General features: G+C 41.8%; 2 protein-coding genes across 4 annotated transcripts in view; one reads left to right on the top strand and one right to left on the bottom strand.

Annotated features, from left to right (window-relative positions):
• The window catches only part of gdl (gonadal protein gdl), a 33,436-nt gene extending 29,118 nt beyond the window's left edge, over window positions 1–4,318 (bottom strand). Inside the window, exons 1-5 of one of the 3 annotated variants that reach the window (XM_065437562.1) lie at window positions 4,161–4,318; window positions 3,904–4,030; window positions 3,047–3,207; window positions 1,351–1,460; window positions 624–695 (exon numbers count right to left, since the gene is read on the bottom strand). In XM_065437562.1, coding sequence (XP_065293634.1) covers window positions 624–695; window positions 1,351–1,460; window positions 3,047–3,207; window positions 3,904–3,923 — 363 coding nt within the window. In that variant the 5' untranslated portion in view covers window positions 3,924–4,030; window positions 4,161–4,318. The other 2 variants (XM_065437561.1, XM_065437560.1) reach the window with 2 other exon arrangements.
• A 97-nt stretch (window positions 4,319–4,415) lies between these two features.
• LOC135906259 (osteopetrosis-associated transmembrane protein 1) lies at window positions 4,416–12,183 on the top strand. The gene is made up of 6 exons (XM_065437566.1): window positions 4,416–4,899; window positions 5,159–5,276; window positions 5,359–5,471; window positions 5,544–5,669; window positions 9,996–10,158; window positions 11,780–12,183. The coding sequence occupies exons 1-6, from the start codon at window positions 4,585–4,587 to the stop codon at window positions 11,857–11,859; spliced, it is 915 nt and encodes a 304-aa protein (XP_065293638.1). The 5' UTR covers window positions 4,416–4,584; the 3' UTR covers window positions 11,860–12,183.
• Window positions 12,184–12,918: the final 735 nt, after the last annotated feature.

Raw genomic sequence — 12,918 nt, 5'->3', positions numbered from 1 at the left:
TAAAATTAAATCGAATAAAGCCTCTGAACCCTTCCAGGTGTGGTGCATGCTACTACAATTTATATCAGCAAGGTTAAAATCACCCATTAGTATGACCGCAAGAGCTACGGACATGTTGCTTAAAGCTGTGCACACCATCTTAGAGGGATGCAAACACAGTGAGAGAATTTAAATAATAAATTGCTGCCTCCGAATTTAGAAGTCAAATTTGTACACTGCCTAAACATGAGCTAGCCTTGTTTTACATAATGTCTGGAAATTATCAAGCAGAAGTTAGCAACTTCATGCATTTTCTCAGCAACTGGTGTCTCTGTGCAGCAACCAGAAGTCCCCTGCGGCAGAATCATTTGGACCAGTCACTGCTTGTTTCTGTCGATTCTGATTAGTGTTGTTATCCCTGGCATTTGAACTGAAATTAATACTTGACAACTTCAAGCACAAATTGAATAGCAACCATATATTTGATTGGTATACAAAATTTCAAATATTCACACACCCCTAGTTTATTTTTATGTCTATGCTGCTTTTGTTCACTCGAACAAAGAGTTGCATTAAATGAGGCCATTGTAAACATTCTAGACTAAATAGAATGAGAGAACAAGTGGCAATAGCTTTGTACTCACAAGTTGGTCCAGCTGAGTGATGATCTTCATATCGACACGAGTGAGCTCTTCCTTGTGCATCTGGTCCAGCGCCTGAAAATAAGGCACTAAACTTGCAGTGGCAACAATAGCCTGCTAGCAACATCTCAGAGCATATTATATCTGTAGAGTTCGGCCCCACGCAAATATAAGGTGACCACTAGAACTACAATGTAACATGTTAAGTATGCTATAAGATGATGTAATGCTGGAAACTGAACGAATAAAAGATAATATTAAAGCTACAATAGTAATGCACGCTAACAATGTGTAAAAGAACTGCAGTCATAGGTATAAAATAAACAATTCTGCCATAGAATGCTCTAGCTAACTACGCTGCTCTGAGGGGAAACCAAATCTAGGAGGCATGGTAAAGATCAACGCATTCTCGATAATAGATACTACACATTATTTGTGATGTCACCCAAGACATCTGATGCTCTCAACAAAAACAAGGTTTTGGAAAAAGAGATGCATCACAGCAAGTGCCACATGTGAGCCTATTGGAATGTATTGGCTCTTGGCCTTTCCACATGCCTTGTTAGGCACATGTTTGTTACATGTAGGCACGAGTAGGAAATTCTTTATTTAGTTTGTTACATCCAATAATTTGTCACACTCGTAATACCAAGGATCAATTGTAATAGTGCAGTATTGCATGCACATCATATAATGCCTTAAAAGAAAAACATTCTAAAAATGCGCATGCCTTGGTTTCTTTCTCCTGCGCCATGTCAATGAAATCAGGGCTCTGCCCTCCAGCCAGGAGGAGTGCTTCTTTTTGTTCTCTCTGGCGCCTAACCAACTCTGCTTTGGTCTCTGAAATGCAAGCAGAAGAATGAATACTTTCACTAAAAGGGAATAGTGAACTTGGGCTCCCTTCTACCAGTCAAAGGTGCAAAGATGCTTCCAAGCTGCAACTTAATGTAAAAAAAAAAGAAAAGAAAAAGGAAACAAAGCCTCACTGAGCTTTAGCAACCTCTCGGTGTTGTTCATTGAATAAATATTTGCCTATTATAAAATACCAATCCATTACATTTGGACTTCGTCCCAGCCTTGTCTTGTGGTGTTCTTATTGCGACTCATTATATCAGCTGTACAAAGTTCGAAGCACACTCAATGCTCTCTTTACATTAGTTCATTTCTCGTGTTTATGTAAATAGTTTCTGTTCTATTATTAGTTTGTCGCCACAAAGGGCAAAAAGTGGGACTAAGGTACCCTCAAGTCGTTATGGCCTTCTTGCTTGGTCACCTTCCGCAATAGTTTTTGTTGTGATGAAAAAATAAATTAATAAAAGTAAAGAAGAAGCTTTTTTGGGGATGCTTTCCAAATATACAGAAACATTCAATAAAAGAATCATCTGCCATGGTTGAGGGGCGACCGTATTTCAACGCACAGCATAAGGTCACATGTTTAATACCCTGCTAACAGGTATGGAATTCCAATGGGTGTGGAATGCAAAAGCAGTGAGATTGAAATTGATAAAAATAAAAAAGAACATGTGTTCAGAAATTAACCTAAAGTCACCTACTATGGCTTCCCTTAGAGGCCAGCTGTTGCTTTATACATTAATCAATCAAAAAGCACAGTCAGATTTTAATAGTACTCTATTTCGCCTTGTTAGAATCAATGACACTTAATTTAAAAATTGTTTGCGAAGTAAGCTCATTTTAGCCTGTAGAAATTTTCCTGAATGCTCTTCATAGAGAGCGAGACATTACAGAACTGTCACAACCTTCTGACATGTGGCATAGAATTAAAAATGGGTGGCTGACACTCAAAAGCCGAGGCTGGGACAAGATTGACAACGTGTGAGAGAGACAACAGATGGGCAACACATGAGAAGCGCTCACTTTTGACCACCTTGAGTTCCTTAATTGTTGGATTAATGTTGGAAAGGCGTTCTTGCATTCTGCATTTGTCAAAGTTGAGGGTTCAATCACAGCTGGCGATCAAACCCATGATGTCCACGTCTGCAAATGGGACACTACAATCGCATTTAGCCCCGATTACGGATAAAATTCTAAGCATTATACACCCAAAATGCAACTAAAGTTGCTGAACATATTTACGTTGACATACCATTTTTCATTTCATTACATCCCAACTTCACCACATGCAGGACATATATGCATGAAGACATACGTCCTGCATTGTCAAAGAGGCACAAGGTTCATGAAATGAAATGATGGCATTCGCAAGAAACCAGCAACATTGTAGCTTCATGCTGAAGATACCAGTATTCCCTTGAAGGACATACAAAGATGGCAGTACCCTGGAATTTTACTGTGCTGGATGCTAAACTCCGTTTAACAGGGAGAAGGGGTAAGCCATAGACGTCAACATGTGATGGTCCACACAACCGAGGGATGAACGTTAAATCAGTGGAGAATCTTGGACTGACCCGCTTGTGACTTCAGGACAGTCCTGCGCGTCTCCATCAAGCTCTGCTCTTCCATCATTTGGATGTCCTTAAGGCCACGTACAATGTCGATGACAGTGCCATCCAGCAGAGAGTTGGCAAGGCTTGACAGAAGTTCATAAGGAAGCCGCTGCTGACAGCTTCTGAATACAGTAAACAAAAAAGTGGTGCCAGAGGCAAGCAAGAAGTGGTTAATTCATGTGAACAGACGACCAAAATTAACAGCAGCAAGGTTAAAGCTAAATTTGTTTATAAACATAACTGATTATAAACAGGTCAAGTCTTTAGAGTGAGCAAGCTCTTGCGTGGTAACGAAAACTACAACAGACGCGGAAATTAGTCACTCTACTACTGACGGTCAGCATGCGTGAGTGAGGTAAAGTTCTAAGCGATTGAAACGCGATAGTCGGACTGTATGGCAGCCGGTGCGTTTTGCGTTGCCGGTGCGCGCTGAATGATCGCGAGGAGGAGAGGGGGGGGGGCGAATTTGCAACGCCTTACAAACACTCGATCGCTTTCATGCGATACAAAAATACCTCAGTTGGGTGCCCTAGCGCCCACAAGTGGCGTAAAAAGTACCAAGCAGTTACGCGCTCCGAGTATTGCGTTTCAATTACCGAGCACTGTACGTTGACTCAAGTCATGGCACATACTACTCATCATGAAAAGGCACGGTGTGTTTAAACTCAACACCTTGGGTATACGTCATGCATAGTTTATTATATAACATGTGCAGCCTATGATGCGTACATATCACACTGCTCCTCGTTTCTCCGCAAAATGAAATCATATAATAAGAGAACCTATGAATGTTTTCGGGCGCGCAATAGAGGACTCACAGGGGCACATCTTTGGCCATTTGCTGGAGCTCACTGAAAAGCGCGTAATGCCTCTGTTGGAGGCGTTCTTTTTTGGCCAAGTCATCAGTGAGAACATTGGGTAACCCAACACTTGAAGCTGAAGTTCCTGCACGGGACAGGGGTCCACTGTGAGTCAAGTAGTTGTTCATTAAACGCATGCAAAACAATTTCAACGCATGCAAGAACTATGCAGAGTAGCAGAAGCTAAAACGACAATTAAACAGCAGGTACTACACCAGTGTTGACGGCTGCAGTACGGAAAGTGGCTGAGGCCAAGCTGAGACCGCTGAGCCTCCCAAGCGGCAGGCTAGCAATTTTTTTTTAAATTTATTGTGGTCGTCCTCATAACAGTGGCGAGCGCGTAATTATGAAAAGTTAAGAAAAGAATAAAGTGAAAGAGAACTCTTTCTTATCTTTGTGCGGGCACATGGCTACGACCCACGGCCTGCGTTGACTTATCCTTAGAGAAACTGATACTGGCTTTACAACATGGCGGCCTTTGGGAGGCGTTTTCCGAGTTGACTCATGCGTTGACTGCAGCAGAGCGTAGTTGCTATTTACCGCGTGGATTTCATCCGTGTCATCGTGGTAGCATGAATGTGGAGCTTACCTGGGGGGTAACAGTGCGAGCTAGGCATTGGTAGGCTCTCGCCTGACGCAATGGAACGCTCATCGCGGACGTGTTTCATAGCGTTTCTTGCAAGTTTTCTGTGTGTCGAAGGCGCCGTAGCGACCGAAGCTCACTTCCGTACGCCTCTGCTCAGAGAGCTCGTGTCTGTGCCGCCCGTGGGCATTGACGACGTACCCGATGACCGTCCATGGGAGAACTGCACGAACCTACTGGAAACTATTGCCGAAGTGACATCGCTGTTCGAGCTATGCGCTCTGATGAATGCTCAGCCATTCACTATGTGCATGAACTGTGCTTCGCTGTACGGGAACGCTATTGGCATCTTCTACCAGCTTACCACTAACGTAAGAATTTGCTACTTCCAACGAATACCTCTCACAGATCGTAGCGTAGCCGCACCTTGTTTAGGTTAAGTAAGCAAAGCCTTGAAAGTAATGGAATTATCTCTTTGCGCTTTTCATGCATACGACATCTCAACTACGTAATTTCTTTATTGTTTTGCCATACATTAACAACAATCTGCAACAGAGTGCTTCAATACTGTGGCAGGAAAGGAAGCTAAAGTGCATAACTACAGTAATGTGTGCATTCGCTTATTTTCAGACTACAGATCCGGATTCACGGCTATGCCAGCACCAGTTTTTCTCGTCCGCGAAAGTGTCCATTGTTGACAAAACCTTTACTCACATACAGGACCTCTGGCAAAGTGCCTCATGTGATGGTGAGGTTGGCAACTGCTCTATATATTTTTAATGTGCACTTCTACGTTAAAAGTGTATAACCTTTTTGCCTGTTGTCACCAGGTTGTTATCAGAAACCTGTGGTAGGCCAGAGCAACCATACCATACGCAATGAAACGCTCATGTTCAACAACAAACTGGCTGCAATGAAGAAATGCATTAACCAATCTGAAGCGGTAGGTGCACCTGTTCCATATTCACCTGTTGGCATTGAAACTTTTTTCGTTGTTTTCTTGCAAAACATGCAGCAATCCAAGAACACGACAGACTTATGTGTGACCTGTGAACAACCGTACAAGGATCTCAACAGCTTTTACAACAGTCTTGTCCAAAAGAGCAAGGATGGCAACATTTGTTTTGACATGGTTGATGCTGTGAGTAGCATTTAAATTGCATGAGCTGTGCTCGCATGCTGATAAGTTCCATTTTTACGTCCACAGAATTGATTTTCTGTGAATAAATATGGTTATGCTGGAGTTAAAAGCAATCACAAACTCAACTTGGCGTCTTTCTACAGTTTTTCCTGCATGAGAACAGTCCAATTGTGTAGAAATGCCTTAAAATCTATGATGTCATCAGAATTGCAATTTATATTTGAGAACAAAAATTAATGCCTGGCCTTCATCTTTCCTGCATACAAATATTCTACCTGTTTCCATCAAATAAATGTAAATAAGATCTGAAAAAGTACTGTTCCTGCCATAATATATATTCAGGCAAGACAGAAGTTCACAGGAAGGTTAAAGCATGAAATTTTTAACAGTGATCGAACAAGGAATATTGTTTGCCTTTCTCCAGGCAGCAAATGTTTCTCTTTATCAACATTTATGTACACCTAGCTCATCTTCCCCACCTTCAATGATGTGGTGAGGAGAAAGAGAGTAAGCAGGTGCTGATGGAATAAGCTAGCATCAACTATAACTTCAAGAAAAGTGATGTGACATGGTAAGGGGCAAGTTGTTAATGTAATGTGACATGGAAAGAGCTAACTTCCTATGTGGTGAATGAAAGAGCATGACAGAAGATTTCATGCTTTTTAGAATATAAGCACTGACAGCACTTAAAGTGTAAAGTAAAAGGTGCACCCAAGGCCTAAACTAACAATGTAAAGAAAAGCATACATAACCACCAGTGTCACATTTTTACACTTTATTAGCCTCTGTTGGATCGTACAATATATACCCTTTGTCGGAAAAGTTACAGCATTGCTTTTTATTTTATTTTTTTATATTCAAACTTAAGAAATGTGTGTTGTCACTTTGTAGGTGCTCAGAGCAGACAATTTTGGAAGGGTTTCCGTGTAAGTTCACTGGATGGCAAAGCTGTGTTTAGCAACCCACTGTACGGCTTGTTGGCACATTTAGTTGTACGTTACATGAGTGACCTGATGGAGACAAATTTCAAGCAGAGAACAACATTAAGTTCTTTGTTAGGCTAAGGAAAAACCCTAGTGAGACATGGAACGCAATCCAGCAAGTATATGGTGACGAAGCATTATGCAGAAGCTGTGTCTTTCAACGGGTGTTGCATGGCACACTTTTGGTCATGATAGAGCCCGACCAGGATCGAATTTCCCTGTCACAATTGGCATCTTTGCACAAGCTGCGGGAGGGAGCCAATCGCGGTCAAGAATTTCATTCCAGATCAGGCTCGTTTGCAATCGAAAGTGGCCAAATGACACCAGTATTAATGGCACCAAAATTTTTGGGAGGGCAGAGATTTTGTACAAGATGATCAAAGAGTCGGCCTCCAATGCACATCACATAATGCTGCAAATGTTGGATGCGTACAACTGTTACTGCATGTAAATTGCCAAATTACTGTGCGCATAACATCACAAGATCTGAAATTGAACAGAGATATCTGTCACCAGATATAATGCAGCTATTTAGGGAAACAGACTGAATGCAAAAATCTTCCCTCACACACTGACAGACAATCAGAAATAAACGAGGCACACAATTTTGCTGCTGAAATAAAAAAAAACAGAAGTGATCCCACATGCATGTTAAGTACCGTTCTAGTAGATGAAAGTTGGTAGTATGCGTACGACGCTAAAACGAAGCAACAAAACACTAAATGGCAAGGTCACAGTTCACTTCTCTCTAAAAAAGTGAAGTGACAACCATTGAAATCAGACACTGTTTATTGCATTTTTTGATGCTGGAGGCTTGGTGCACCATGGATATCTGCCGGAAGGACAAACAATGAACCAACACTTCTTAACTGAGCTGTTAAAGGTTTCACGCGACACAATTCAGCGGTGGTGTCCCAATTTGTTGTCATCTGTACAGCGGTTCTTGTCACACAACACCACCAGGCCCCACACTGCTGTATTAGCAGAGGAATATCTGGCCAAACACCATGTTCCTGTTCTACCACGTCCCCTATACTCACCGTGTGACTTTTTAAAATGTGAGAGCATTACTTGGCTCATTGTATGACACTGCCATCATCAGAAAGCCGTGGCAGAAAAACGACACACAAATTACATCATACTCATCTAACTAAAAAAGTGGCCATGGTGACGATTCGATCCTCTGCCCCACTGCCACTGCAACCGCTCTGTAGCCGAGCATGCATGACTGTTGCATTGCACTACTGTTGCATTGCCCCACCGTTGCAACAGGTGACAGTGATGCACATCTTTGAAGCTGTGCATGTGGTTGGTCTCTGCCTGGCAGGTGATTCACTAGATGGTGCATGATAGGAATGGCGCCACTGTCGGCACTATAGAGCCTTCATCTTCCAAAGTTGAATCACTTGCGTTGCATCATAAGGTGAGACAGCAAAGCATGGCCGGAGGTGCCAGTTCACTGCCGGCAAAGTATGTGACCATCGCAATGCAGCGAAACATGTCAAGCGAGCTGCTGCAGTGAAACAATATTCACCACCCAAGTCTCCGACAATGTGGAAGGCAGAGCAAGCACAGTTTTCAGCGCAGTTTTCTCAAGTGTGAGCACAGTGAGCTGTAGTGGCTGCAGTGAGGCAACGTGCACCCCCAAAGTCCCCGACGACTCAAAAGGCAGAGCAAACATGGCGAGCTGCAGTAAGGCAACACTAAACTCAGTGACATAACTCAGCAACAAGTAATGCTCTCGTATTTACACATCACAAGAATTGCTTATATTGTTTCCCCATGTGAAATCGCTACCGAAGTAAAAACGTTATGACGATATAGCAGCAGTCTAAGCTCATGTGACGAATGTGCCGAAGAGCATCCCCCCGGATGGAGCTACCTCTGCTTCTATAACCTCCAGAAACAGTAGCATCTGTGCACAGGTAGCCAAGGGAACTACTTTGACAAAATCTAAAGTTATTGGCTTGCTAGTTGAATTATTTTTACAAGCTCAGTTCCGGAACGTTCCTGGTAAAGGTTCTACTAAGAATACAACTTGAAAGCCCTTGAGTGATTACATGTGCAGTCAAGTTTTTTAAACTGGTTGGAGTGTGTTCTTACTTTGAGAGCATTCTAAAGGGACACTAAAGCGAAGAAATTATTTGCATTGTCTTAGTAAATTAACCCGACTACAATACCAAAGCTTCTGCTCTCAAAGTAAGAAGAGGCTTGGTAAGAAAATAAAGAGAAAAAAACGCGAGACTGCTGGCGATGCTGTCATCAAGTTGCCACATCAGCTTGCTATTATGTCATGGATTTTGAGAGCATCTGCTGAGACGTAGTTTATGCGATATCAGTAAAAGTGAGCTACATTGTATTTAAAAAGAGCCAAAAACTGCACTTGGCAAGTTTCAGGGACTTTTACTGAGCTACAACAGCCCATGCACGAAAAAATAGTTTGAGATATGTTACGCGGCATAGACATACTGGCACTTGGCTTCGGACACAAAATTTGGCAAAGTTGAAGTTTAGCCAGCATTTTCTTTTCAGGAATTGATCACTTGTTGCAAAGATAACAAGAATATAGTTTCGGAATAATAGTTCATCTTTGTCAATTGATTTAATGTTTCCTTTTAAGCTTTAGGGCCCATTCAAACCGGCAACTCGCAGGGGTCACGCGAACGGTCACAAATGGTCACTTTGATCAAGAAATGACTGTTTTAGGTCAATCGCTTGCTGCTCGATTTTTTAGTTGCAGACATTCAACCTCAGTTGTATCAGCGGCACAAGAGCAGGACATCTGTACATGCTGACGCATATGTTAAGTGGTGATGGTGGTGCGGGCAAACATGTATGGCACCTATTGCAAGGCATTTTGATGTGCTGACATGCAGGTTCTGCTTGCCGATATGAAGATCGATGGCTGCGAGTCGCTCCTTAGTCACGAGCCGCTGTCAGTTGTGTGACCTCTGTCAATCACTGGTGTTAATGCACCCTTAATGTATTGCACTTCATTTACACTTCACTTACACACTTTTCTTTCGAGGAACCGGTATGGGTTTCCTTTGTAGCAATTGCTACGAACGGGTGGATGTCTGGTTTTCCATTTATTCAGCAACACCTATTGTGAAATCTGTTTTTACTTGATGCCATGATTATACGCCTTCCTGTTTGCACCAAACCACTGATGGACTGTTCAGTTCTCTGGGGCATTTTATAATGCAATGTCTTACAGTATTTCCTTTGTTTGTTTTCACTGGAAACACATCTTTATCAGAACAAATGTGCAGAAGACTGCAAATGTGCAGAAGTGTATTTTGTTCACCTCAGAAGAAAGCAAGCAAAGTATTGCACTTTGCAGATGAATGCAACTCGGTTCCTGTGGAGCTCCCACCTCTGCTCAGTGCACCACTACCAGAACACACCAGCGTTTGTTGTGGCCGGAGTCGTGGCGCTTCTTGTGACCCTCTTTTATGGTGGAGCTGCCACCATCATCACTCCGCTGAACACCGAACTAGTCCAACGTTAGTCACTCTTATTGTCCATTTCAATGAATTTGCTGTATCGTCTGTGCATGTTTTGCTGCTAAACACTTGCAGAATGTTGCTTCGCTGCTGCACCATATTCTTTCAGCATGGCTAGTGTTCACTGCTTACTTTTGTTTAAATGCGAAACGAATGCACCTGTTTCTCTTGTGAACAAAATTTTGTTTTCTGTGCCAGAACATTTGTCAGCACATGATGACTGGCCTTTTTGCAGCTTGCACTGCACTGAAAATGTAAGAGCTGTGGTTTTTGTGATTGGGTCGCTATTTTCTCATTATATATTCCTTCTGAATCAAATTGCACATTCGGTTTGACACATGTGTCATACGTTAGGAACGTGCAATGTGCAAGGTGATGATTTGGAGAGAGCAGTACTGCAGTAATTCTTTTCGATACTGTGCCTGTAGAAACTGCTGGAATAAAAGCTTTCCAACACAGCTTGGCAGCTGTCTGATGTGAATGGAGCATGTCTACGGAGCACTTCCATAATACATAGTAATTCATTAAAAAAGAAAGAAAGAAAAGGTGTACAATATGGCTTGAGCATTGGTTGCAATCCAGATGTTTTAACTTCTGCACTATGGTAGTTCAGCTTTGATTTCCTGTGCTACAATTCCTGGTGCAGCTCTTTTTTTTATGGTAGTTTTGTAGTTGTAGCATATCGTTCTCTGATCATACTTGCGTAATTGTAATTAGGGGACAAGAAGTATGTCATAGTGATGACAATATTTGTTGTTGAAAAGCAACAGTCCAAATTATTTTTGCAAGTTCTTTGGAACTGTGCTGAAGAATATTACTGGAACTGCCAATATAAGAAGGTCAGTGATAGTAACAGCATGGGCAGACCATCTTAAGGGCACTCTATTCAAAGTGTGTAAAATTGTATGTGCCACTGAGGCATTCAGTGGTGCTTCCACTGTGTGCAATACAGGGAGAAAATAAACCCAGGCAGATCCAGGGCGGTTCCACTGGGGGGCCCTCATAAATATATACTGAAAAAAGAGGGAGAGTGAGGGGGCTTGCTGCATGCTTAGTACTGTTAGTGCTAAAGTGCCAGCATTTTCAGGGGGCGGGGTCTCCTTTCCCCCCTCCTTCAGCCCCTGAGGGTCCCCTCTCTGGATATGCCAGTGAATCTTTGTCACTATTTTTTTGCTAATTTGCTAAACAAGCAGAAGCACATGTGACAAGAACTTCTGTGTGGATATTATCCTAATTAGCATTACACTGAGTAGTAGTGATTCGAAAAAAAATGGGCAGTAGAGATGTGACATCAATAGATTAATGTACATGTGGTGTTCTTATGCAGAAGTGAAAATGTTAAATGTCCATGGTTTCACTGTGCAACATTCCTGTATAATACTTGTTTGCATAAACTTTTCAAGAAAGGTTACACTAGTCTAATTGTCGTAAATTACACATATATTCCAAGTAATCATGAGTATGGTCTCAAGAGTATTGTAATCTTTAGGAGGTGCTTTGTGCTAGTTTGTGGTGTGTGTGCATGTCTTCTTCACCAAAAGTATTGGATGAAATAGTTGCTCGTTCATGTAATCGGCGATCTCAATTTGTGTTGAAAGGGTTGCATTCTTTCTCGTTGCAGCGAAACGTCTGTTGAGGCGAAGATCACGTTATGGCTCTGCATCGCCTGGCAGCTGCTCCCCACGAGCATTGTCTTCGTAACGCACACCTTGCAGTCTTCCTAACCGCTAGGGATAGCATGGCTGCCTCCGTTATCGTTGTGTATATATTATGCTCGGTTATTGAGCACATATTTATTAAGCACATGGTTGGTTTACCTCACCTTGCTTTTACATGTGCATCTGCTCCAAGCAGGGTGAGAAGCTTTAGACAGCATGTATATATACATATGTACACACAAATGTGCAAATAATTATGTAATAATGAAAATTTTCTACTGTTGTATTAATTTTGCACATTTGCCTGTTTTATGGTTGTTTTTATAAGCATGTTGAATAAAGAATGTTTGAAGTTTCTGTATAACAATATTTGTATGTGCGAGTCCTATATTTTTTCATATTGCAGCTTCTTAGTCTTGCTTACAAACTGCACGCATTGCCACAAACAAACCACGCTCGTCAATTAGCAAAGATCCGGACTAGTTGGCCATGCATCTGCAACAGCAGAGAATCGAGATGGAAAAGATGAGCTCGTAGTGTTAACCAACAACTGATCTTATTTTTGAAATGAAAAAAACCGTTACATGGGGAAAAAAAGGAACCTTGAAGATAATGGCAAAAGCCAGCCTAACAAGTATGATAGAGCTGTCTAACTTGTTTTTGGTTATGCAGCATTTAATTTGATACTTTGTGTTCTATTCAGTATCATGTCTATATTGTGGTGTACAATTGTGAGCTGATGGAAAGCATCCCCTATATAACTGCCTTATCCACAAAGAGAATCATTAAGCTATATTAGTTACACTTCCGGAATAGCAAAACAGCCACTGTTACCATGACAGGAGGCATGGTAAGCCAGAAAAGAATGGAAAAATGAAATACAATGGTTATGCCACCATGAAGCTCCTGCAACAGATTGTCTTTATTTACATCATGGGCTTCTGTCTATGCAGACCTACGAGTATAGCAGTAAACACTGCATTTTCAAGAAAGAGACAACCGATCGAGTTTCAAGAACCTTTGTTGTACCAAAACAACCCAAATGTGAGAAAAACCTTAAATTTATCACATCACACTGACAGCCTGAAATTCAATAAATGTC

This window comes from Dermacentor albipictus, chromosome 5 (genome assembly GCF_038994185.2).
Source record: "Dermacentor albipictus isolate Rhodes 1998 colony chromosome 5, USDA_Dalb.pri_finalv2, whole genome shotgun sequence".
In the NCBI taxonomy this organism is placed as follows: Eukaryota; Metazoa; Arthropoda; class Arachnida; order Ixodida; family Ixodidae; genus Dermacentor; species Dermacentor albipictus.
This window is presented reverse-complemented; position numbering and strand designations above follow the sequence as displayed.